Raw genomic sequence first — 26,078 nt, forward strand, 5'->3', positions numbered from 1 at the left:
GTTGAACCAACCTTGCAGCCCTGGAATAAATCCCACTTGGTCGTGGTGAATAATCTTTTTAATGTACTGTTGAATCCTATTGGCTAGTATTTTGTTGAGTATTTTCGCATCTGTGTTCATCAAGGATATCGGTCTATAGCTCTCTTTTTTGGTGGGATCCTTGTCTGGTTTTGGGATCAAGGTGATGCTGGCCTCATAAAATGAGTTTGGAAGTTTTCCTTCCATTTCTATTTTTTGGAACAGTTTCAGGAGAATAGGAATTAGTTCTTCTTTAAATGTTTGGTAGAATTCCCCCGGGAAGCCGTCTGGCCCTGGGCTTTTGTTTGTTTGGAGATTTTTAATGACTGTTTCAATCTCCTTACTGGTTATGGGTCTGTTCAGGCTTTCTATTTCTTCCTGGTTCAGTTGTGGTAGTTTATATGTGTCTAGGAATGCATCCATTTCTTCCAGATTGTCAAATTTATTGGCGTAGAGTTGCTCATAGTATGTTCTTATAATAGTTTGTATTTCTTTGGTGTTAGTTGTGATCTCTCCTCTTTCATTCATGATTTTATTTATTTGGGTCCTTTCTCTTTTCTTTTTGATAAGTCGGGCCAGGGGTTTATCAATTTTATTAATTCTTTCAAAGAACCAGCTCCTACTTTCGTTGATTTGTTCTATTGTTTTTTTGGTTTCTATTTCATTGATTTCTGCTCTGATCTTTATGATTTCTCTTCTCCTGCTGGGCTTAGGGTTTCTTTCTTGTTCTTTCTCCAGCTCCTTTAGGTGTAGGGTTAGGTTGTGTACCTGAGACCTTTCTTGTTTCTTGAGAAAGGCTTGTACCGCTATATATTTTCCTCTCAGGACTGCCTTTGTTGTGTCCCACAGATTTTGAACCGTTGTATTTTCATTATCATTTGTTTCCATGATTTTTTTCAATTCTTCTTTAATTTCCCGGTTGACCCATTCATTCTTTAGAAGGATACTGTTTAGTCTCCATGTATTTGGGTTCTTTCCAAACTTCCTTTTGTGGTTGAGTTCTAGCTTTAGAGCATTGTGGTCTGAAAATATGCAGGGAATGATCCCAATCTTTTGATACCGGTTGAGTCCTGATTTAGAACCGAGGATGTGATCTATTCTGGAGAATGTTCCATGTGCACTAGAGAAGAATGTGTATTTTGTTGCTTTGGGATGAAATGTTCTGAATATATCTGTGATGTCCTTCTGGTCCAGCGTGTCGTTTAAGGCCTTTATTTCCTTGCTGATCTTTTGCTTGGATGACCTGTCCATTTCAGTGAGGGGAGTGTTAAAGTCCCCTACTATTATTGTATTATTGTTGATGTGTTTCTTTGATTTTGTTATTAATTGGTTTATATAGTTGGCTGCTCCCACGTTGGGGGCATAGATATTTAAAATTGTTAAATCTTCTTGTTGGACAGACCCTTTGAGTATGATATAGTGTCCTTCCTCATCTCTTATTATAGTCTTTGGCTTAAAATCTAATTGATCTGATATAAGGATTGCCACTCCTGCTTTCTTCTGATGTCCATTAGCATGGTAAATTCTTTTCCACTCCCTCACTTTAAATCTGGAGGTGTCTTCGGGCTTAAAATGAGTTTCTTGGAGGCAACATATAGATGGGTTTTGTTTTTTTATCCATTCTGATACCCTGTGTCTTTTGACAGGGGCATTTAGCCCATTCACATTCAGGGTAACTATTGAGAGATATGAATTTAGTGCCATTGTATTGCCTGTAAGGTGACTGTTACTGTATATGGTCTCTGTTCCTTTTTGATCTACCACTTGTAGGCTCTCCCTTTGCTTAGAGGACCCCTTTCAATATTTCCTGTAGAGCTGGTTTGGTATTTGCAAATTCTTTCAGTTGTTGTTTGTCCTGGAAGCTTTTAATCTCTCCTTCTATTTTCAATGATAGCCTAGCTGGATATAGTATTCTGGGCTGCATGTTTCTCTCGTTTAGTGCTCTAAAAATATCATGCCAGCTCTTTCTGGCCTGCCAGGTCTCTGTGGATAAGTCAGCTGCCAATCTAATATTTTTACCATTGTATGTTACAGACTTCTTTTCCCGGGCTGCTTTCAGGATTTTCTCTTTGTCACTGAGACTTGTAAATTTTACTATTAGGTGACGGGGTGTGGGCCTATTCTTATTGATTTTGAGGGGCGTTCTCTGAACCTCCTGAATTTTGATGCTCGTTCCCTTTGCCATATTGGGGAAATTCTCCCCAATAATTCTCTCCAGTATACCTTCTGCTCCCCTCTCTCTTTCTTCTTCTTCTGGAATCCCAATTATTCTAATGTTGTTTCGTCTTATGGTGTCATTTATCTCTCGAATTCTCCCCTCATGGTCCAGTAGCTGTTTGTCCCTCTTTTGCTCAGCTTCTTTATTCTCTGTCATTTGGTCTTCTATATCACTAATTCTTTCTTCTGCCTCATTTATCCTAGCAGTGAGAGCCTCCATTTTTGATTGCACCTCATTAATAGCTTTTTTGATTTCAACTTGGTTAGATTTTAGTTCTTTTATTTCTCCAGAAAGGGCTTTTATATCTCTCGAGAGGGTTTCTCTAATATCTTCCATGCCTTTTTCGAGCCCGGCTAGAACCTTGAGAATTGTCATTCTGAACTCTAGATCTGACATATTACCGATGTCTGTATTGATTAGGTCCCTAGCCTTCGGTACTGCCTCTTGTTCTTTTTTTTGTGTTGAATTTTTACGTATTGTCATTTTGGCCAGATAAGAGTAAATGAAGGGGTAAGTAAAATACTAAAAGGGTGGCAACAACCCCAGGAAAATATGCTTTAACCAAATTAGAAGAGATCCAAAATTGTGAGTGGGGAGAAAGGGGATAAAAAGAGGTTCAAAAAGGAAGAAAGAAAAAAAAAGAACAAAGAAAAGAGAAAAAAAAAAAAGAAAAAAAATTTTTAAAAAAAGAAAACACCTGAGAAAAATGTAAAAAAGAAAAAATATATATATGTTAGATAAACTAGTAAAAAATCGTTAAAAAAGAAAAAGGTAACAGTTAAAAAAAAAAATTTACCCGAAGGCGAGAAGAAAAAAAAAAAATGAAAAAGAAAAAATTAAATTAACTGCAAGACTAAAAAAAATCACAGGAAAAAAGCCATGAGTTCCGTGCTTGGCTTTCTCCTCCTCTGGAATTCTGCTGCTCTCCTTGGTATTGAAACCGCACTCCTTGGTAGGTGAACTTGGTCTCGGCTGGATTTCTTGTTGATCTTCTGGGGGAGGGACCTGTTGTCATGATTCTCAAGTGTCTTTGCCCCAGGTGGAATTACACCGCCCTTACCCAGGGCCGGGGTGAGTAATCCGCTCGGGTTTGCTTTCAGGAGCTTTTGTTCCCTGAGCGCTTTCCGTAGAGTTCCGGAGGACGGGAACACAAATGGCGGCCTCCTGGTCTCCGGCCCGGAGGAGCCGAGAGCCCAGGGCCCCACTCCTCAGTGCGCTCTCAGAGAACAGCGCCCAGTTACTCCCGTCTGCCTGACCTCCGGCCGCGCTCCGAGCTCACCGAGCCTGTGATCGGTTCAAGGTAACACCGAGCTGCGAGCTCACTGTCCGCTCTGTCTCTGCAGCCGGCTTTCCCGTTCCAATACCCGCAAGCTCTGCGACACTCAGACACCCCCGATCCTTCTGTGACCCTGTGGGACCTGAGGCCACGCTGACCCCGCGTGGGCTTCGCCCCGGTTTAGCCTCTGGAGCAATGTCCCTCAGCGGAACAAACTTTTAAAAGTCCTGATTTTGTGCGCGGTTGCTCCGCAGCTTGCCGGGAGCCGGCCCCTCCCCCCGGGGTCTATCTTCCCGTCGCTTTGGATTCACTTCTCCGCCGGTCCTACCTTTCAGAAAGTGGTTGTTTTTCTGTTTCCAGAATTGCTGTTCTTCTTCTCTTTGATCTGCCGATGGATTTTCAGGTGTTTGCAATCTTTAGATAAGCTATCTAGCTGATCTCCGGCTAGCTGAAGCAGTCTCAGCTTGCTACTTCTCTGCCATCTTGACTCCTCCCGAGTATTGTTTTGAGGAAATCATGAAACTTCCAATTTATAATCCAAGTTGATGTAGGAGTGGGAGGGTAGAGAGACTGTGGCATCAGGGAGATCCCAAATAGGAGAACTACAGCCCCAACATTGAAGTCCATTGGTTATTAGCCAATGGTTTCTGCTTTCCTCCAGTCTCCTTCCTGCTAAAGAAGAGCCTGCATGATAGAGGAGACCATCCCTTTCATTCTAAAATGTGCCCTTGAAAGAAATTGAGGAAGACACAAAGAAATGGAAAATGTTCTATGTTCATGAACTGGAAGAACAGATACTGTTAAATGTCTATGCTACTTAGAGCAATCTGTACATTCAATGCAATCCCTATCAAAATACCATTAACTTTTTTTTTCACAGAGCTGGAACAAATAATTCCAAAATTTGTATGGAACCAGAAAAGACCCTGAACAGTCACAGCAACACTGAAAAAGAAAATGAAAGCTGGTGACACCACAATTCTGAACTTCAAGCTGTATAACAAAGCTGTGATCAACAAGACAGTATGATACTGGCACATAAATCAATGGAACAGAATAGAGAACCCAAAAATGGATGCTCAACTCTATGGTCAACTAATCTTCAACAAAGGAGGAGAAAATATCTAATGGAAAAAAGTCTCTCCAACAAATGGTGTTGGGAAAATTGGACAGTCACATGCAGAGGAATGAAACTGGATCATTTCCTTATACCATACGCAAAAATAAATAAAAAAAAATGGATTCAAGACCTAACTGTTAGACAGGAATCCATCAAAATCCTAGAGGAGAACATGGGAAGCAACCTCTTCGACATCCACCACAGTGACTTCTTGCTAGACATGTGTCCAAAGGCAAGGGAAACAACGGAAAATGAACTCCTGGGACTTCAAGATTAAAAATTAGTTGATAAAACCAAAAGACAACTGATAGAATAGGAGAAGATGTTTGCAAATGTCTTATTAGATAAAGAAAGGGCTAGAATCCAAAATCTATAAAGAACTTATCAAATTCAACTCCTAAAGAACAAATAATCCAGTCAAGAAATGGGCAGAAGACCTGAACTGACATTTCTCCAAAGAAGACACACAAATGGCACACAGACATGGAAAAATGCTCCATATCCATCCAAGCTGATATAAAAGTGGGTATTTGTCCTTTCCGAGGGCTGAGTAATATTCCATTGTGTATATGGACCGTGGAGGAAATTATGCTAAGTGCAATAAATTAAGCAGGGAAAGATAATTATCATATGGTTTCACTTATATGTGGAACATAAGGAATAGCATGGAGGACATTAGGAGAAGGAAGGGGAAAACGAAGGGGGAAAATGTTTCACTTTGAGAAACAAATTGAAGGTTTCAGAAGGTAGAAGGATGGGGAGATGGGTTATACCAGTGATGGGTATTAAGGAGGGCATGTATTGCATGAAGCATGGGGTGTTACACACAAACAGTGAATCATGGAACCCTACATCAAAACCAAATGACGTACTGTATGATGACTAACATAATAAAATAAAATAAAATAAAATATAATATAATAAATGCTCCACATCACTTGGAATCAAGGAAATACAAATCAAAATCACAAAGAGATACCACCTCACACTGGTGAGAATGGCTAAAATGAACAAGTCAGGAAACAACAGGTATTGGTGAGGATGTGGAGAAAGGGGAACCCTCTACACTGTTGGTGGGAATGCAAGCTGGTGCAGCCACCCTGGAAAACAGCATGGAGGTTCCTCAAAAAGTTGAAAATAGAGCTAACTTACAGCCCAGCAATCACACTACTGGGTACGAATCCTAAAGATAAAAATGTACTGATCTGAAGGGGCACGTGCACCCCAATGTTTATAGCAGCAGTGTCCACAATAGCCAAACTATGAAAAGAGCTCAGATGTCTATTAACAGGTGAATGGATAAAGAAGATGTGGTATATAGATACAATGGAATACTACTTATTCATAAAAAAAAATGAAATCTTGTCATTTGCAGGGAAATGGATGGAACTAGAGAATATTATGCTGAGTGAAATAAGTCAATCAGGGGAAGACAATTATCATAAGATCTCACTGATATGCAGAATTTAAGAAACAAAACAGGATCATAGGGGAGGGGAGGGAAAAATAGAATAAGATGAAATCAGAGAGGGAGACAAAGCATAAGAGATTCTTAATCATAGGAAATAAACAGGGTTGTTGGAGAGGAAAGGGTGGCGGAATAGGGTAACTGGGTGATGGACATTAAGGAGGCACCTGATGTACTAAGCCCTAGGTATTGAATATAACATTTATCAATCATGGAATTCTACCTTTGAAAGGAATAATACACTATACGTTAATTAATTGAATTTAAATAATAAAATAAAGGTGTGCCCTTGAATGAAAAAAGGAGACTGTGCCAGGGAGCTGTATTGTACTCTTGAAGCTGAGGGTTGGGAGACAGGAATTTACAGAGCACTTCAGAAACCCAATATTAAACTTACAAAGATTATATTGTTTAGGAAAGGAAAAGACTTTATACTACCTTGTCTGTGTTCTTCTGACCTTTCAGAAGAGCCTGAGGGCTTTGAGGGAGAAGTGTGGAATGTTGTGCACTGATTGTTCTAAAAGCAGTTCTTGTATGCCGAGATTGATTTTTTTTTTTTTTTTTTAAAGCTCTGGACTTGAGGTCTCTCTTTATTTCTTTGTTCCTGAGATAGATTCCTTTGCTGTGATATGCCAGGGGCACCATTTAGACATTTGACAATAGCCTTGGTGTCCATGTGTTTGGCTTATAGGTTTGGGAATGAAGCTGTGGATAGAGAACAAGAGGAAAGAGAGGTGAGCATTAGGGACAAAAAAGGTGAGGATGGGAAGGAGACAGAGGTGTGTCCCCGGGCCCCCAGCATGGTTGAGGAGGGACGGTCTGACCCTGTACTGTCCCCTGGCTTGCAGCTGCCGTCTGAATTTGCACTTAGGACTGCTCAGCATGACTGCCCCGTTTGCTTCCCTCCCCCCCTTTCTCCACCATACGTGCTCATTTATTTTCTTGGCTGAAGAGTTGGGGTTTTGTTGCTAACAGGATTCTTTCTGATCAGCTTCACTACCCTTGATTGTTTTCCTTCTTGGAGTATTTTCATAGAATGACATTTTATTGTGTATTTGTGCAGCAGTTTTTCTTAGATGAGATTCCATACTGGAAATGTCAGACAGGATGGGTTGGGACAATGGATTGTGGGTGGTCAACCTCCCTGTGGAAGGTTGGGTCTCAAGACACAGAAACTGGCAAGGATTCGAGACAGTGGCAGATGAGAGTTCCTGAGGAACCCGGGCTGTTGGCCTCCCAGGGCTTCGCCAGACACTGCTCTCCTGAGCTATCTTATGAAACAAGCCAGACCACCACATCCTTTCTGAGATGAAGACCATGTGACATGAAAGAGGATTGGATTTGGGGAGTTTTATGGACATTCTGTTAATGCAAATCCAATTTCCTTTACCATAGAGGATGTGGTTGGAATTCCCAATCTGTTTTCTCTTGACTTCAGATAGAATTCATTAAATTGATGTGCAGAGCAACTGTATTTTACATTTCGAGGACTGAATTTATTTGGAAGATATTTATTCTCCAGCAGAGTCCTCTCTGCTCAGCTCTCCTGTTCTTTATATCACCCTGGCTCAGTCTATGTGTGTGAGCTTGAAGGAGATGGCTACCTTCTGCTTGTCTGGTTCATTAACATTCCTTTAGTCATGGGTTTAGGGATGAGGAGAGAAAATACTGCCTTTGGTCTGCCTCTAGTATTTAACAACACCCAGGGCAAAAGTACAACTGGGGTGCACATACCGTATGTCCCAATATTTGCAAACTATAAGCCACACTATACCCAAAGCCTGGCCAGCTTCTGGCTTGGGACCCCTGCAAGCTGTTACCTGGGACCAGAAGCTGGTGCTCTGGAAGCTAAGGAACAATGGTCCACTGGGGTCCAGCCCTACTTCCCATGAACTGGAGTGATATTACAGGTCTGCTGGGGTCACATGGAAGCTGGGTTCATGCGCAGTACTCCTGCCGGATCACTGGGACTGTCTGGACTCGGGATGGGAACTACAGACTAAGTCTAACTCCTACAGAACTGGGAAGCATGTGTTGTCCTGCACTACACTTCATTTTTTTTTTTTTCTTGGTGTTTTTACGTAGTTCTAGGCAATTTTGAAAACTACACTCCTGGAGCAGAAGACAAGAGAGGGAGGGTGTGCAGTTATTTGGGGAAATCCATCTGCCCAGATACATCTGACATGTACTTTGTTGTTTCAACTTAAAAGCAAAGGCAGAGGCTATGATCCCCTTTGACGCTCTCCTGCCGTCTACCACAACCATACTGCAGGGCTCTCGGTTCCCCCTGCTGCCTGGCAGTGGCTCGTTCCACCCGTTCCTCCTCCTCCTTTACCTTTCCTTTACTCAACCATTACTAAACGTTCAAAAAACTTTTATATAAGGCTAAAAAGAAAAACAGTCTTTGTGTTTTGCATGTGTATGTGGGGTCTTCTAAAACAGAAGCCCCTGACCAGAGGCCCCTTTGCCTTGTGCTAAGAGGGATGTTAGCTGCTTTGGTCCCATTACCTCGCCGTAGCTGGCGGCCCTGAGCCAGTGTGAGGGCCCTGGTCCCGTTCCCTTCCCTCTTTCCATCTCCTCTCAATCACTAAAAGAGCTATGGATCTGCCTGCAGAAAGACACTGGTGATATTTATTTCATTTTTTCTCTCTGGTTTCTGTTTCCTCTGCGCATATTTATAACCATCATTAATAAATAGTATCTGTCTCCTTTTTATTGTGTGCCTGGCCCAGTCCTCACACTTGTAGCATGCAATTTCATTGAATTCCTCCAGTAATCCCATGAGATAGGTTCTACTATAAGATTAAGCTTACAGATGAGGAACCTGAGTTCTGGGGAGGTAATTTACATGTCTAAATCCACACAGTGAGTAGTGAGTCTGACTCAAGAGTCTACTTGCTACTCTTCCTCACTCGGCAAGTGGTTTAAGATAGGACCAATAATGTGTGTGCTCCTCAAGTCTTAGTGCATATCAGTCCTATCATCTGATTCACCCAGATCCTTTGAGGGCGTCACTGTTGGTGGCTAGTTAAACAGACAGCCATGATGCCTCCCTTCTTTTCTTTTCTTCATTTCCATGTTGGTTTGTTCCAACATGACTTCTTGAGCACAGGTTAGTAACCTAACAATCTAGTTACTGAGTAGTACTGCAGTTGTCAGTGTTCACTCTTTTTGAATAACCTATATTATCACCTGTTTGAGTTTACTTTGTCTTTCCTGGTAGCATCCTGGTTTTGAAACAAGAGCTAAACTTAGATGTCTTAATATAATGGTCATTCTAAAAGGGACAGGAGCTCTTGTAAAAAAGAAGTCATTAAACGCTAGGAACACATATGGCACACATAATTAAAGGGAGCTGCCCAGTTGTTTACAGCTTGCATTGTGATTTGGAGCAAACTCAGAGGCTTTAGAAACAGGTCTCTTTACTTTTCTGAAATGTGTGTTTTGTATTATTCTGAATTTATTGAAATTCTAAGATTCTCTTAGGAAGCCAGATGAAGGAGTCAGAGCACATTTGTATGCATTCCATATGGGAGAGTAGAGAAGCCACCAGAAGTCAATTTCATTATTCTCTTTCTAATTTCTCATTTTATTATTCTAGCCAAGGACATGGAATGCCTTGCTGGATTGGACAGATGTATATATTGACTCAGAACTGAGAGACACAATGTGTCCCTGTCTGAGATTTCCAAGAAGAATTGTGATGAGATTTTTTGAATCACTTAGCAAGCATAACAAGTGGGAAGTTCCATCATAAATTCAGGAGCGAAGACTAAATCATTTTTGGAATTGTCTGTACCTAATGAATTGAAATGATAATGTTAATCCTGAAAACTCATGAGTTTTATATAGTGTCAACCTGTTCTATGTAATTTCCTTGAAATTAATTTTCCTTTTCAATTTGAAGTGCTCAATCTGTTGTTTAAATTCAAGCTGATCATGAGGGGTTGAGTTATTTCTTAGTTTTATTAGATTTGACTTATTTTAGTGGGTAGTCCTTTTAGCCTTCCTAGGAAGATTCTACAGAAGAGTGCTTATTTATATCATTTTTCTTTATTTTTTGAAATAAATACAGCTAAATATGTTATACCTCATTCTATTAGTGTTGGCAATATATAATTTGGTCAATTTATGAAATAAATAAACAAAGACCTAGTGGAAATACTGGAACTTTTCCTTTGGAAGAAGATGAATCCTTTGGGTTATCTCTACTCTTAAGTCTTGATAGAGTTATATTAAGTTACTCAAGCATATTCCCTGGAATGGCCTGATATTTCATCACATTTTATAAATGTGTTTCCTTTCTAAAGCTGTAAGCCTTAATATTGCTGGGACTGGAAATAAAAATTTCAAATGTCAAAAATTTCTCACACTGTATTTTCAAAGAGAACAGACTTTACCGATGTAAGTGGTTGATGCTTTAAAAGTTCCAAGCAAATGTTCACTTTTAACTGAAATTCTATTCCATCTGCCAGTGAATCCATGTGAAGCATGTCACCTTCACTCCACAGTCATTCTTCCCTGGATGTAGGTCCTTATCTAAAAACCCAGGAAATGTGCCATACTGAACAATACACCAGATAGGAATTGCTTAGTGATGCTGTAGGTTCCATTCCAAGGGCTTGGGGAAGGGTGCATTCTCTAGGTTTTCTAGAGGAATATAATTGGGGAGAGGTTATGATCGGTCTACTCTGTTATTCCTATCTTGCAAAATCTTTTGATTCCTACCTCTGTATTGCAGTATGGGAATTTCTAGGATCTCAACTTTAGCTAATTGGGTCCACCACTTAGTCTGTGCTTCCATCAATTATTGTGGCCACAGCTGCAGTAGTTGCGTCACCACCCAACTATTAAAGCCATCACACTAAATCAAGTACACTTACTAAAAAAACTCATAAGTAGACCTTCAACCCGATGTAAAACTATGTTTTTCTCTCCTTAGCATGGCACTGTTTATGTCAGATTTTTCTCTTTGCCACGAGTAGAGCACCCTTTGTACACAGATTTCCAAGGTTTTTCTCTAAAGAGACTAGCAAAGCCTTACAATTCCTTTTTCTTAAGTGTAAACTTTTTCCTAGAATTTGACTTTAGGCGTGAGCACCCTCAGTCATGTTGGCCTCTGGCTTTCGGTCTAGAAATAGTAGAAGTGACTATTGTGTGGGACAAGAGAACTGGTGTTCTGGTTGTTGTGCATTTGCTCTTTCCTATCCATTCTTTATCCTCACTGTCTTGCTGCTTGCTTTCATAGGCTAACCTCTAAGGATTATATCACCTGGCCTCCCTTGACCTCTGGCTTTTTGTTGGTTTAAATCAGTGGGAGACAGAGGGCTCTGGGGAGTAAAAAGGATGAGAGTCCAGAGTTTTTATTTTCCCTAATATTTCTTCTTTTGCCAGAGACTGTGTTCTTCTATAACCATAGTTCCTATTGGGAGTTCCTCTTGTCTGACAGCTCTCACTGTGTTCTGGTCACATCTCTCCCTTTCCTTGCTCCTTTGGTTTTATTGATAAAATGATGGTTTCTTCCTGGTGCTAGCATTGGTTGCCTCATCATACTTAATTCTTCCATAATCCTTCCCAGTCCTCTGTAAATAGTTTTAGATTAAATTCTCTTCAGTTGAAATCCTTTGGGTATTCTATATGTTACCTACAAGAATCCTAACTGATAAAATTAACTTTTCCTTTCCAGCTACCTCTGTCAGTTAAGGCTGTTTCATTCATGTCTGAGCAATCTCATGATAAAGGACTCATTGGGTGAGGGAAAGAGGTTGCTTTGCTACAGTGGGGTGTGGCTGGATATTTAGGCCCTCTAAGTTCTCAAATCCTAAAGACTCTACTCCCTTTATTGAGGTCCCATTCTTTTCCATTATTGCTCAAATTTAACTTGAAAGGTCTATTGAATGTATGAATTCAATCGTTGAAGTTTGTTTGTTAGGTACCTCAGTCTTATGTCGCTAAGAGACAGGAGATTTTTTTTTAAGCTTAGTTAGTGCTTTGATATATGTATCTAGTGATTTGAGTTTGTAGTTCTTTCTTTTAACTGGCCAAAGCCAACAGAAGCAGACATTCACTTATCCATGCAGAATTACTCATCTATTTTATATTGTTCCATGACAGGAAAAGCCTGGTCCCCCACAGCCTTGTCTTCAAAAAGCACTACATTTTAAGTGATTCCAGGGGATATTTTACTGACCTATTTCTCCATTGTTTGCCATGAGCTACCAGATTCCCTTTACTAAACACTAATGGGATTTTTACTGCCGTCGGCAATAAGATTTTTACTGCCGTTGGCTTAAAATCAGGCCAGATGATCAGTCCTAATTTGCCCATTTCTTTAAGGTGCTAAAACTTGCAATTCCATTTCCAGGTATCAAAATATGTTTCAATCAGCATGCTTGATTTCAAGGAAGAGAAATTGACGTTAGATAGCTTCAGCCAGGAAAGGCATTTTTAGAAGGATGATGAGATAACAGATTCCATTCCTGGAAAATGGACAGAAACTAAAAGTTTAGAGAATAAGAAAATTAGCTGTAGTCATGGCAAAGTAACAGCCTGTTTAGGATTCTGACCATGGGACCTTCCACAGCCACTGATGGCTTCCAAATGACCCTGAGGTTGTGAATAATGTCTCAAGAGTTCTTGCATTTTTGGGTCCCTTTCTCATGTTCCAGCCATCAAAATCTGAAGATGGACCTCTCTGATAGACAACTTAGACTATAGGTGCTAATGAATGGTTATGAACCTGGGCCTTGCCTCTCACCAGTATTCACACAAAAGGGAATTCTTGCTAAATTAAAAGGAGTATTCATTGGGGGGTTAGCTAAAAATCAAGACAAAAACCAAATAAAACAATCATCACCTTTTGTACCTAGCCTGTGTACCTGACTTTGTGAGTGGTCAGAGTCCCTTTGTGGGGCCCATGTTTGAAGAGTGGTCAAACCGACTGGCCACAGTAACTCCAATATGGAAGTAGTCACAACTCAAATTGGGGATAGTTTAAACTTTGTGATGTGAGTCATTCATTTATAATCTCAACTCCTTCTCTTCCTTTCTTCCTTTTTCCTACTATGCCAATTGTTGCAAAGGTTTGTTGATTCATATTTCACACTACCATAGTGTTTTATAATTTTGTTTTTTATTATTTATAATTTTGGCTGATTAGAAAAAATCACTAAGTGACATACCTAGTATCAAACATTAATAAAGCAGCACCAAGACCAGGAAGAATGGTCTTTTCATTGTTATTTATTATTTCCTTCTGTTTCATCGATATAATTTTTTCTACTCCAAATTTTGTTTCCGCAGAGTCAAAAAAATTTAAAAATTGTATGTTTTGTATTTGTTTTTGTTGCAGATAATTTCTTCCATTTGATAAAATTGGCTGATCAGCCAAGGATGTAATATTTTGATTCTCATCATTGACTTAATGCCATTTTTATAATAAATAGGGGCATGTTCTATATTTCTTCTAGCATTTCACCAACTCATTACTAGACATTGTAGATTTCACATACAATATACTGCTAAATCACTCTGGTAACTGGAGATTTATGAAAAGCTGATATTTCCATGGAAACCTTCCATTTATGAACCATACACACTGTGGATTGTTCTAGAAGATCCCAGCATTCCCACTGGTGAACATAACTTTGTCTTCACTGATGAGGTCTGCTTTTCCTTCACTATCCAATAGTAACTACTATTTCTCAGTTAAAAGAAGAGAGAATGATATCTGGGGACATTCTGAATGGGTCATGAAGAACACGTAGGAGCCATGGAGTTAAAAATATCACGTTAGGGTCTGGCATTTTCTGTCCACCCCAATCTATAAAATAGCTAGGAAAGACTTCTCTTACTGTAACACACTCATGAAGGGGATATGAGCAGGAATTTTAATCTCTCTTGTTAGGTCTGTGGATGTTCTCTTTCATCCACCGGACACTGTCTCACATGGTATGTGTATAGTTAGAAAGGCCTCATTCTTAGTTCCAGAGAGTACAACTTGGCTTTTGACTTACATGTTGTCAAATAGCCAATTAAATAAGATTTTTATTTTTCAAGTGGTGTTAGGGTGTTGTCTAGATAAAATATCTGTCATCATCTCATACAGGCACATCTGTTGACTGAATTTAACTGAACCCCCAAATTATAAGGTTGTTAGGACAGCAGATTTGGAATGGGATGAAAAACAAGGCAGGCCACTCATGGAGGCTCTGTAGTCTTATAGTCTTTATTACTTATGGTGCTAACTTAAAAAAAATGACAGCTATAGTTCTGACAGGTCCTTTCATATTTAAAAAGGAAGTCTTAAAGTATCAATTAATTTTAATGAGCAGTCTCTCTACTGATATGTGTGTGTATATATATCCCTAAAGACATTCCAACTGTACTTATCAACATCTGGAAGCAGTATTGGGCAAACCACATGCTTAGCTTCTAACTTCAAAAAGCATTTTTTTTACAAGAATCTTTTGTAAATTCTGGAAAGGGCCTGTGAATAGTTACCAGGAAAGCATTTCAATATATTATAGTGTTTGAGTTATTAGGGAGTCAGATGCCTAAACTCAACTCTGGAGCAATTTGGAGCTTAGGAAATGAGAAAAAATATTAACAAGAATGCAAGTAGATTAGAAGAGCTGAATATACTGTTATACTCAGAGAAGGGTTTCCTTCTCTCCTTCTTTCCTTCCCTTCCTCCTTCCTTTTCTCTTTCCTTCCTTCCCCTTCCCTTCCTCCCGTCTTGTCCCCTCCCTCCCTCCTTTCTTTCCTCCCTCCCTTCCTTCCCTCTCTCTCTCTCTCTCTCTCTCTCTTTTTTTTTTTTTTTTTGGGAGGGGGGAAGGCTAACATATCAGCAGCTATATATCTAGTACACACTCCAAAAAATAACTAAAGCTTTGGCCAATTAGAAGAATGGGAAACTTTTACTGACAAGCAAAAAATATAAAAATACTGATCTCCATAATGAGAAGCATGGGGGAAGTGGATGGGAAAGGAAAAAGAGAAGAGAAAGAAAAGATAAAGAGAAAATATGCCTCACAGGAAAGACAACACCAATAAAAGTGGCAGACACTAGCAGACAAAGAACTGAGACTAGGATGATAAGAAACAGATAAGGTAGAACCGTGTTGTTAACAATGAATCCGAATCCATGAATTCACTAGTTTATTCATTCCAACCGTATTTATTGAGTTACTACTATTCTGGGTACTAGGAAAATCCTAGAAACGTCAAGGGTAGATAAATACAGTCTCTGTCTCTATCCTCCAGGGGTTTATTGACAGATAAGCATGGGAGAGTGTGGATATATGTTATAGCGGCGATGCCAATGCATGAAAATGATACAGTGGGAGTGCAAAGGAGAACTTGACAATTTTCTTTTCTCTCTCTTTCTTCTTTCTCTCTCTCTCTCTTCCTTCCTTTCTCACTCCCTCCCTTCCTTCTCCTCCACCTCCTCCTTCTTCTTTTCCTTTTCTTCTGGCTAAAGAGGTAGGGACAACTAGAAAAGGCTCTGTAGAAGAGGTGACACTTGAATTAAGCCTTAAAGATATGTACTTTATAGTTTCTGGCATAATCCAATGGAAACATTCAAAATAAAAATTAATCACCTACCAGCCAGTGATCAAAATGGTGCCAGAGCCATCTAAGATGAGTGTTTATGTTTAGTACAACTCAGATGTGCTTTAAGACTTAACTCAGTGACTCCTTCTACTTCATGAACCACTCTTTGATCATCTGGCTTCAACTGTCCATATTTGAGTTATCATAGTACTTAGTGCCTTGGACTGAATTTAGACTAGGAGCCGGCCTGAGACCATTTGGTTTTCCACTGCACATAATTTCCCCCCACTACTGAATTATTAATTACCCAAGGTTCTCGAAACATGTTTCTAGTGAAGTATGGCATATGACGTTGAATTTATAGTTACAAAATGAGTGAATAAATGTGGTAATGCCCTCACCTCAACTCGAAGAATTATTCTTTATCTGAAACATGTAATACTCATGTCTAGCCCCTTCTGTAAATTCTCAGAATTTTGAATGTAAGGCTCATCCTGTATCCTAGCATGGCTTTATTCCACTACTGGAAAATAAGTACATCTGAAAGTTAAGGAAGAGTAGTGTCGATATTGACTTAGGATCATATATACTTTCAGGAAAATCTTGTCTATGACTAAGAAGTAATCAATTTTTAAATTTTATTTAATATTTTATTTTGCGGGAGGTGGGGATTGTGGTGCAACTCTGGCCCCAGACTGCTATTCAGAGTGGCTCATGGAGGGAGAGTGGGGATCACAATGTTGTGAAATTCATTTGTGAAGATTACCTCCATGTTGTCCCATCTGGTGAACTGCTGGTGGAAAAAAAGTCAGTTTATTACCTAAATAGATGGCATTGGCTCTATAATATGAAGTTGTGAGATAGAATGTGGCTTCATTAAATTAACCCATTAGCCAGTCAATGTTGATAAACAGGAGAATATCCAAAGACCCTAGGTTTAAATTTTTGTTTGCATCATAGAATTCATATTTTCATCTGGTGGTTCAGGGTTCAATAATTCTCTCTTGGAAGTTCACCTTACCTGTTCCATAAATTTTCTATGTGTGCTGAGGTATGTTTTCACTAGTAATTGGGAATGTAGGTCAGAGTGTTTGTGAGAACTACTCTACAAATGTAAAGTGTTGCACTGTATAAATATTATGCTAGATATTATTATTGTTATTATCTCTGCCTACTAATTACCTGAAGACTAGTTCATCCACCAAAACCCAACTTTTTAATTGAGATTATGAGGGATTTATAACCCTATCTGACCAGCTATCTGTTTTTAAAAAATTGCCTTTTAATGTTTACATGGTCAAAAGTACCAGGTGCAAAATTATAACATACAGATGAATAGGTCACACATATAAAAAGTGATCCTCTCTGGATTGTTCTACATTTCTTTAGGAATAATTGAGGGAAAATAACAGGACATGTAAGTATGAAGAAATTTTAATTTATTTAAAATTAATTGATGGAGAAAAGAAAATCCAAGTTTTATAAAATAGGTGCCTTTGGAGATTAATTTTGGTTAAAAGCATTTTTAAAAATTTTGCTGTCAGAGTAAGGAAATAAGGAACAAGTAAATTCTTTCAAAAGTTTTGTCATCAGCAAAAAATTCTTACAGATTCCAACTTAGACTTTTAAAATACAAGTATAAGCTTCCCAACTAAAAGGGAAAAAAGAAATTATTCTTTCCTGAGAATGTGATGATGCCTTAGTAAACAATGCTCAAATACATTTTAATTTTTCAGAAAAAAACCCTGAAAGAAATAACTCTGTTATTCAGATAATCAGAAATCACAGAATAGATTATAAACATACTGGTTCTTAAGATTTGTTGAAAATCACCATTGGGTTCATTAAAAATTTTTAGAGATTGTAGGAAGATACACTAGTATTTTCCAAGATGTCAGTATTTTAGAGACACTCTGCATGAAGAAGTATTTCTAGTTACTGGGTATAATAAAGCAGAATTATTCTAATCTTCTCAGAATAAGATTGGAATTACTATGCTGGTGTTAGAATTTATAATGTAGTAAGGAGCTATAACTATGCTTTCCCATAGTGAAATCCTTGATTAGGGAAATACCCAAATTATGGACTACAGAAATTACTCAAGATGTGTTACGTTAAGAAATGGAAATAAAACTTTCTTTATCAAATGGTAGCATGACATTAATTCGATATTACATTTCCACTTTTTACTTATTTAGTTTAACAGTTTTATTTATTTAGAAAAGTGAGAGAGAAGGTACACGTGTGTGTGAGTGCGGGAGGAGCAGAAGGAGATGGAGAGAGAGATTCTCCAGCAGACTTTTTGTGGGGCTCAACCTCATGACTGAGTTCATAACCTGAGCCAAAATCAAGACTTGGATGCTTACCTGACTGAGCCACACAGGTACCCCAATATTTCTATTTTAAAAGTTAGGCATTATCTGTAGTTTTGCTGTTTTACAAATAGAATGAAATTCAATAAATTAGACATTAAAATATGTGTTTCACCAGCAGAACTTCACTCTGAGCTGAAAATTTAGTTGATTTATAAACAACATTAATGGAATATTGACTGTTTCATTATGCTTATTTAATAAGGGAAACAATTAAAATATGTAGCTACTGAAACATCGACTGTTGCGGAGTTAAAAAATTTTCATTAGCTATTCAGACAGCCAATTTATCTTGTCTTTTAAGATATAATATTTTATTTCCTGGGTACTTATGTACACATGGATATTATTGACACATATAGTTCATTATCTCTGCTATACAAAGGAGAAAAACAAAACAAAAAATACTAACTAATAATACATGTTTGCTAATATACACATTTTTATAGGGTTAGATACTTTATTGTTAAATATTTAAAGCATGAACTAGTTTTTAAAGCTTGGAAATGCTTGTTATCCATTCTGAAAGGACGTTTCTTCTGATTTTACTCCTGGTCACTAATTTTCATTTAAGCAGGACAATATACATATACCTACATCTTTGAATTCTATAGGTGAAGAAAATAGAATATGGTATCAGAATTCTCCTTGAGTTGATAAAGGTGAGGATGTGGTTAGCTGGGCAGTAGCCCACAGTACTCTAATGGAGATCAGTTTACTGGTTCTACACTATCAAGAGCACAGTATTTACCTTGACTCAATGGAAAGTGGATAAAAGCAGTACCATCACTATGACCTAGAAAAGGAAAAAAATGTAAACCTATTAGCAGGAAAACTATTCAGAAACATTTTCTATGAACTATGGGAGGACCAGCCTCATCATATTCTTGCTTACTGATCCACATCTGCTGGAATGTAGACAGGCTGGCCAGAATGGAGCCCCCAATCCAAACAGAATACTTCCTCTCTGGGGGAGCTATGATCTTGATTTTCATGGTGCTAGGTGCCAGGGTTATGATTTCCTTCTGCATCCGGTCAGCAATGCCAGGGTACATGGTGCTGCCTCCAGACAACACGATGTTGGCATATAGATCCTTGCGAATATCCACATCACACTTCATGATAGAGTTGAAAGTTGTCTCATGGATCCCACTCGACTCAATGCCCAGGAAGGAAGGCTGGAAAATGGATTCAGGGCATCGAAAGCGTTCATTACCAATGGTGATGACTTGCCCATCAGGAAGCTCATAGCTTCTTTCAAGTGAGGAGGATGCAGCAGCACTGACCATCTCTTGCTCAAAGTCCAGGGCCACATAGCACAGCTTCTCTTTGACATCACGAACAATCTCCCGCTCGGCTGTGGTGGTGAAGTTGTAGCCTCGTTCTGTCAGAATCTTCATGAGATAGTCAGTCAGGTCTCTGCCAGCCAGATCCAGGCGTAGAATGGCATGAGGCAGAGCATAACCTTCATAGATGGGCACGGTATGAGTAACCCCATCCCCAGAATCCATTACGATGCCTGTAGTCCGCCCAGAGGCATAGAGGGAGAGCACAGCCTGGATAGCCACATACATGGCCGGTGTATTGAAGGCCTCAAACATGATCTGAGTCATCTTTTCCCGGTTGATCTTGGGGTTGAGAGGAGCCTCGGTGAGGAGGATAGGATGCTCATCTGGTGCCACACGAAGTTCGTTGTAGAAAGTGTGGTGCCAGATCTTCTCCATGTCATCCCAGTTGGTGACCACTCCATGTTCAATTGGATACTTAAGAGTCAGGATGCCTCTCTTGCTCTGAGCCTCATCCCCCACGTAGCAGTCCTTCTGTCCCATGCCAACCATGACTCCCTGATGCCGGGGACGTCCTACCATGGAGGGGAACACAGCCCGGGGGGCATCATCACCACCAAAACCTGCCTTGCACATGCCTGACCCATTATCTACCACCAAGGCAGACAGCTCATCATCAGTCATGGTGCTGGCTGGAATCTTCCAGACAGGTGAAGAGAAGTTAAATGTAGAGTAAATAGCAGATAACAGGGTCAATGGAGAGAATGAACAGGCTGAAACGCTAGAGCTGCCTTCAGAGAGGGGATCCTGTGCTGTGATGACAGGTATTTAAAGGTACACACTGGCCCCACCCATGTCCAGTCCCACCAGTTCCCAGCATTTCTGGGTGGAGCTGCCTTTGAGGTATTAATAATGATGATGATGATTATATAAATCATTAGTAGGCCTTCCTTTATAAAGAGAAAATTGGCTACCAAATGGTCAAATCTGAGGTTACTGTAATTAGACAACCCACACACAGGTTGTCAGCATGCAATGGCTCAGTCTCTACATGACGATGCTGCTGCAGTGGGGGATGTCCAAGCAAGATGAAGGAAAACTAGTGTGAGGTATGGGAACACTGTTGGGAGGACCACTCCCTCCTCACTTTACTCTCTGGGTCCATTTTTTCCACACTAGCTTTACTGTTCATTCTTAATATATTGTTTTGATGAAAAGCCCAATGCTGAAAATTCCACTTCTTTCCTAGTAAGGTCCTAATCCCACAGGAAGTTGTCATGATTGAAATCATTTTAATGGATGAAAATAATGAATGGCCAAGGGTGGCCTGATAGCTGTACTTACCATGCATTTGTGTTGTGTAAAATTTAGGGATATTTAATAGACTTCTAATCCATCAGAGAAAAACTAAAAGCAATAAAGTGACCAATAAAGTAAACCCCTACAGGTTTTCTCTTCCTTCCTTTCTTCCTTCCTTCCTTCCTTCCTTCCTTCCTTCCTTCCTTCCTTCCTTCCTTTCAAGATTTTATTTATTTATTGACAGAGAGAGACACACAGAGAGAGGGAACACAAGCAGGGGGAATGGGAGAGGGAGAAGCAGGCTTCCTGCTTAGCTGGAAGCTCAATGTGGGGCTCAATCCCAGGACCCTGAGATCATAACCTAAGTTGAAGGCAGACATTTAACTGTCTGGGCCACCCAGGCGCCCCCAGATTTTCTTTCTTGTTATAATTTCCTAACAACCAAATCATATTAAGCATTTACTAAGCCCAGACACTTTTCAGAAACTAGGGTTATTGGGTCCATGTTGACTGCATAGAGACTCAATGACTAACTGTGCTGCATGATTTATTAGGTAAAATGCTGGTTATAGGAATTTCATTTATTTGTAATAACTCTAGTTGTACAACAATGAACATAATTAAGTGATATGATAAATTTTGAAATGATGTATTTGAGCTGATCTTTAAAACATTTTGATTTTCAAGATTCATGTAATGTTTTATAACATCATGCCTCTCTCTATGGTTATGAAAATGTTAATACTTTCCTTCAATTTTAGGATATACAATATTTATACACTGATCATTTCCTATTTTTTTTTTTTAAAGATTTTATTTATTTATTTAACAGACAGAGATAACAAGCAGGCAGAGAGGCAGGCAGAGAGAGGGGGGAGGGGAAGCAGGCTCCCCGGCAAGCAGAGAGCCTGATGTGAGGCTCGATCCCAGGATCCCGGGATCATGACCCAAGCCGAAGGCAGAGGCCTCTGTCTACTGAGCCACCCAGGCACCCCTGATCATTTCCTATTAATAGTTTGTTTGCATTTTATTTTCAGTATAAAAATATAGACTATCTAGTAAAATGTGTTCCATGATATAATGTAGAATGTTAGTAATATGTTACAGAGAAACAGTGATTATGAAAGTTCATTATTTTGATTCCATTGTGCTATGTAAATAGGATATAATCTACCTGTCAGCTATTCTAAAGTGAAGCAGTTTGTCATGCCCACATCCAAGTTCTCCCAATTCACCTTTGTCTGGGTTAATTAATTAATTAATTTTCATTTTGTACAAAGTAGCAGCAGCTCTGTAGTACTTGACAATGTACCTTCTAGTTCAAGACCATGAGAACTAACTGGCTGGTGTCTTTGCCCATGAACCTCTTAGAGAATCATGGTAACACCAGGCTGTAAGTGTCTAGTCCTCATCTTTGAGCACAGCATGATAAAGAATTTTGGAATTACTTTTCTCTGTGTTTTCCCAGTCCTTTTCCTTTAATGTACCTTCAGAAACTTCCTGCTGACAGTCCATTATAGTAGAATGTGTTTCACTACAAAATGCATAGTTTTGCTTTTTTTCTGACCAGGATTGTTCTATCCCTTAATTTTTTCTATAACTGCAAAATCAATTCTCCTTCAACAAAATTAAAGAACTCACCCTCAAACCTTCATACTGGATGATTTTGTGTCCTTCCTTTTCATGTAACACAAGCAGGGTTTTTTTTTTTTTTTTTTTTAAGATTTTATTTATTTATTTGACAGACAGAGATCATAAGTAGGCAGAGAGGCAGGCAGAGAGAGGGGGGAGGCAGGCTCCCCGCTGAGCAGAGAGCCCAATGTGATGCAGCGCTCGATCCCAGGACCCTGAGATCATGACCTGAGCCGAAGGCAGAGGCTTAATCCACTGAGCCACCCAGGAGCCCCAAGCAAGGTTTTGATTAAAATAATGTTTTATGGCTATAGGATGAAACGTCTGGAAATGTCTGTTTTTGTTTTTTAGAGCCGTAGCAAACTGCACACACATTGTACAAAACTGAAAAGAAAACACATTGCATTTAGTACCAGTCACCATGTATGACTCTCTGATCCGGAATACAGAACAAAGCCATGTCAGCAGAGAAGTCCATAAGGCACCAAGTGCAGCTTTTAGATTCTGGATTTACTATAGTACTCCCCTTATAATTGCCTTTGAGCGGAGAGTAGTAAGGAGATCACACAACATAGTTAATGTCTTGAGAGTGAAACTGATGTGTAATTTGCTAGAAGACCTTCTAACCTCTGTTGTAATTTTGGTGTACCAGAAGAATTTTTCATCAATTATATATTCTTAAAATAAGCTTAGGTTCTTAAACTTAACCCCCAGTCATACGAAAGGGATATATTATAATTCAGCAGTCAGCTAAAAATATCATCTGTTGGACTACTTAAAAATATGAAAAGTAGTAAGAATTCATATGAGTGAGATAGAGGAGATGGCTTTACAAAGACTGGGCTCTGGGATACTGTTCCCAAAGGTAGTAAGTTTTCTAACTGACTGGAATTTATGGATGCTTAGCTAGTTACCTACATCTAAAACCAATAGGGACCTTTATGATGAACATTTGGAAGGCTAGCACATCATCTTCTTTCACTTTTGCGTAGTCTGACTGTGATACAGCTGTACAAACCCTGAGTAAGGCATGGACATGAGCGTTGTATGTAAGGATAACAAGCCGAGGTGGTTTGAAGCTGTACTCTAATCCTCATCACAAGCTTCTCATGATCTTTTCTTTCCGAGTAATCTTAGACTTACTCAATCCGCAAGCCCTTACTAAACCTGCTGGGCTCTGGCAATATATTGGTGAATAAAAGCTTGCCCTTATTTTTATAGAGTTCAGTATCTTGTGGGTGAAAGACGTATTGGAGCAAGCTAACCTTGGTCGCTGTGCATGGATGTGGAGCACCCAGCTTGGGTTCTGATGGGCACTGCCTGTGCTGCCCAGCTGTTTAATGTGTGGAATGCCATTCACAGGTAACAGGGCACAATGTGGTTGATGTATACAGAAGAGGAACACAGAGTGTATAAAGGTGAAGGGAGGAGCCCTTGGACCTGGGGTCTGGAGAAGGGGGAAAAAAGACCCCTGGATTGAGTCTCAGAGGACGGGCAGGAGGTTGCCAGTGGCCAGTTGGAGGGACGTTGCAGCATGAGCGCCGCCAACTTGGATAAAATCAGAAAATCCAGAATGTATTTGGAACTAGGTATCTCCACAAGGGTTAGCATGGCTTGGGAATGGGAGTCTGAATCTTAACAGGCATGAGGAAGGGAGGAGAACTCTAGAATCAGATGGAACTTCCCCTGTGGGCACAGAGGATATGACTAGGGGCTCCTCACACATGTGCCCATAGAGGCCATGCCTTAGTGATTATCTCCTATCCCCAGACTCTCATCTCTTAACCATACTGCTGAGACTGAGAATGTTAGTAAGGCCCCTTTCTGCCACCACCCTGGGGATCCAGTTTAGAACATTGAGATCAGCTGCTTTCTTTGTTGGTTTTTATTTCATTCTCTCTTTGTGCCCCACACTCTTTTTCATTCTTTGTAGCTTTTGCACACATATCTACCTCTCCCACGGTGTAGATTGCTCTGAGAATCTCCTTCATCTGTGCTCTGTTCTTAGTGGAGATTTGACACTTGTTTAACACACAAATAAATATGTGGGTGGGTAGGTTGTAAGATATTTTTTAAAAGATTTTATTTAGAGGCGCCTGGGTGGCTCAGAGGGTTAAAGCCTCTGCCTTCAGCTCAGGTCATGATCCCAGGGTCCTGGGATCAAGCCCCACATCAGGCTCCCTGCTCTGCAGGGAGCCTGCTTCCTCCTCTCTCTCTCTCTCTCTGCCTGCCTCTCTGCCTACTTGTGATCTCTGTCTGTCAAATCTTTCTAAGATATAATCATATCTTAGAAACTATAAATGTTTACTCAGAGAAGTCTCCAATATAGAGTTTCAATAATCTCTTAAAATAAGTCCACCAATAATAGTTATTAGTTATTACTATCAGTTAATAGTAGTAGTAGTTATTTGCTTTTTGTTTTAATACATAGGACTTTGTAAAGATATAAAAAAGTTTAAAAAATTTAACAGCCTCTCCCCCAAATAAAACCTGACTTTTTTAAGGCAAGTGTGGGCATGAAGGAGAAAGAAGTAGCTTTGGTGAGGGACATATGGGCCAGTTCCAGAGTATACTTGGAAGGATAATCTGAATGCAGGAATTATTTTTATGGTATAGTTGACCATAGCTCCTCAGCCCCCAACCTGTACTAGCCTACTTTCTGTGAACAAGACCAAATTCAACTCCCCAGGGTGAAAGGGCTCCCCACTGATGTTTAAAGGACACTGGATTTGATGATTTGGATTTTACGGCATTACTTCCTAAATCTTAACTTTTAAAATATGCCATAGGTCAATTTTTGGCTAGTTTGATTGATATGTGAAAAAGTTGTTAAGAGGAGGGATGGATTCCTGTGTGCTGTGGATGAACCTCTAAAGATGTCTTGACTTCAAGGAAAGAGGAGAAAAAGCAGAGGAGGGAGGTCATGCGGTTGGAAGCATCAATATTCACAGTAGCTCAGCCGCTGCTGGTGTGAAGAGCGTACCATCTAAGACTGAGATAAGCTCCAGGCTGTTTTCTGACCCTGAAAGCTGGAGAGAGTAGCAATAAAAACTGTGATTACTGGGTACCTGGGGGGCTCAGTTGAGCATCCAGCTCATGATCTCAGAGCTGTGAGATTGGCCTCTGTCGGGCTCCCGGCTAGGCACAGAGCCTGCTTGGGACTCTCTCTCTGCCTCTCTGTCTGCCCCTCCCCCTCCTAGAAACAGCAATGACAACAACAACAACAACAAGAAGCTGTGATGGCTGATGACTTAATGTGCAGTCTTGGTACTGAATGTTCTAACTACACACATCAATTCTTTCTTTCTTTCTTTTAAAGATTTTATGTATTTATTTGACAGACAGAGATCACAAGTAGGCAGAGAGGCAGGCAGAGAGAGAGGAGGAAGCAGGCTCCCTGCCGGGTAGAGAGCCCAGAACCCTGGGATCATGATCTGAGCTGAAGGCAGAGTCTTTAACCCACTGAGCTACCCAGTCACCTTGTACACATCAGTTTTTTAATCCTCATGATAATCCTTACAAAAGCATCCCCATCTTGGAAAGATTAAACTGAAGCTTAATGAGTAAACCAACCAAAGGTACATAGTGAGAGTGGCAGTGTCAGGATTTGAACCCAAGCAGATGAGTTTTAGAGCTTGGGCTCTGCCTCATGATGGGTTACAAGAAACGAACAGTACAGGGCATCTGGCTGGCCTCTTGTGAGAGAGGAAGCCAGCTGGGATTGTGTCTGTGAAGTCTTTGTACTCCCTTTTGGGAAACATCATCTTAGAGTGTCCAAACACCATCTTAGAGTGGAGACCAGGCTGAATATTGACGTCAAAAGAAGAAAATGGA

General features: G+C 39.9%; 1 protein-coding gene across 1 annotated transcript; it reads right to left on the reverse strand.

The window, feature by feature from the left end:
- Positions 1-18,866: 18,866 nt before the first annotated feature.
- Positions 18,867-19,997, reverse strand: LOC309857773 (beta-actin-like protein 2; the record flags this gene model as incomplete). Its single annotated transcript, XM_082750523.1, has 1 exon — positions 18,867-19,997. One exon carries the CDS (start codon positions 19,995-19,997, stop codon positions 18,867-18,869), a length of 1,131 nt encoding a protein of 376 aa, XP_082606649.1.
- Between the last annotated feature and the right edge of the window lie 6,081 nt (positions 19,998-26,078).

The sequence above is a fragment of the Mustela nivalis genome (assembly GCF_964662115.1).
Source record: "Mustela nivalis genome assembly, contig: HAP1_SCAFFOLD_1240, whole genome shotgun sequence".
Taxonomy (NCBI): Eukaryota; Metazoa; Chordata; class Mammalia; order Carnivora; family Mustelidae; genus Mustela; species Mustela nivalis.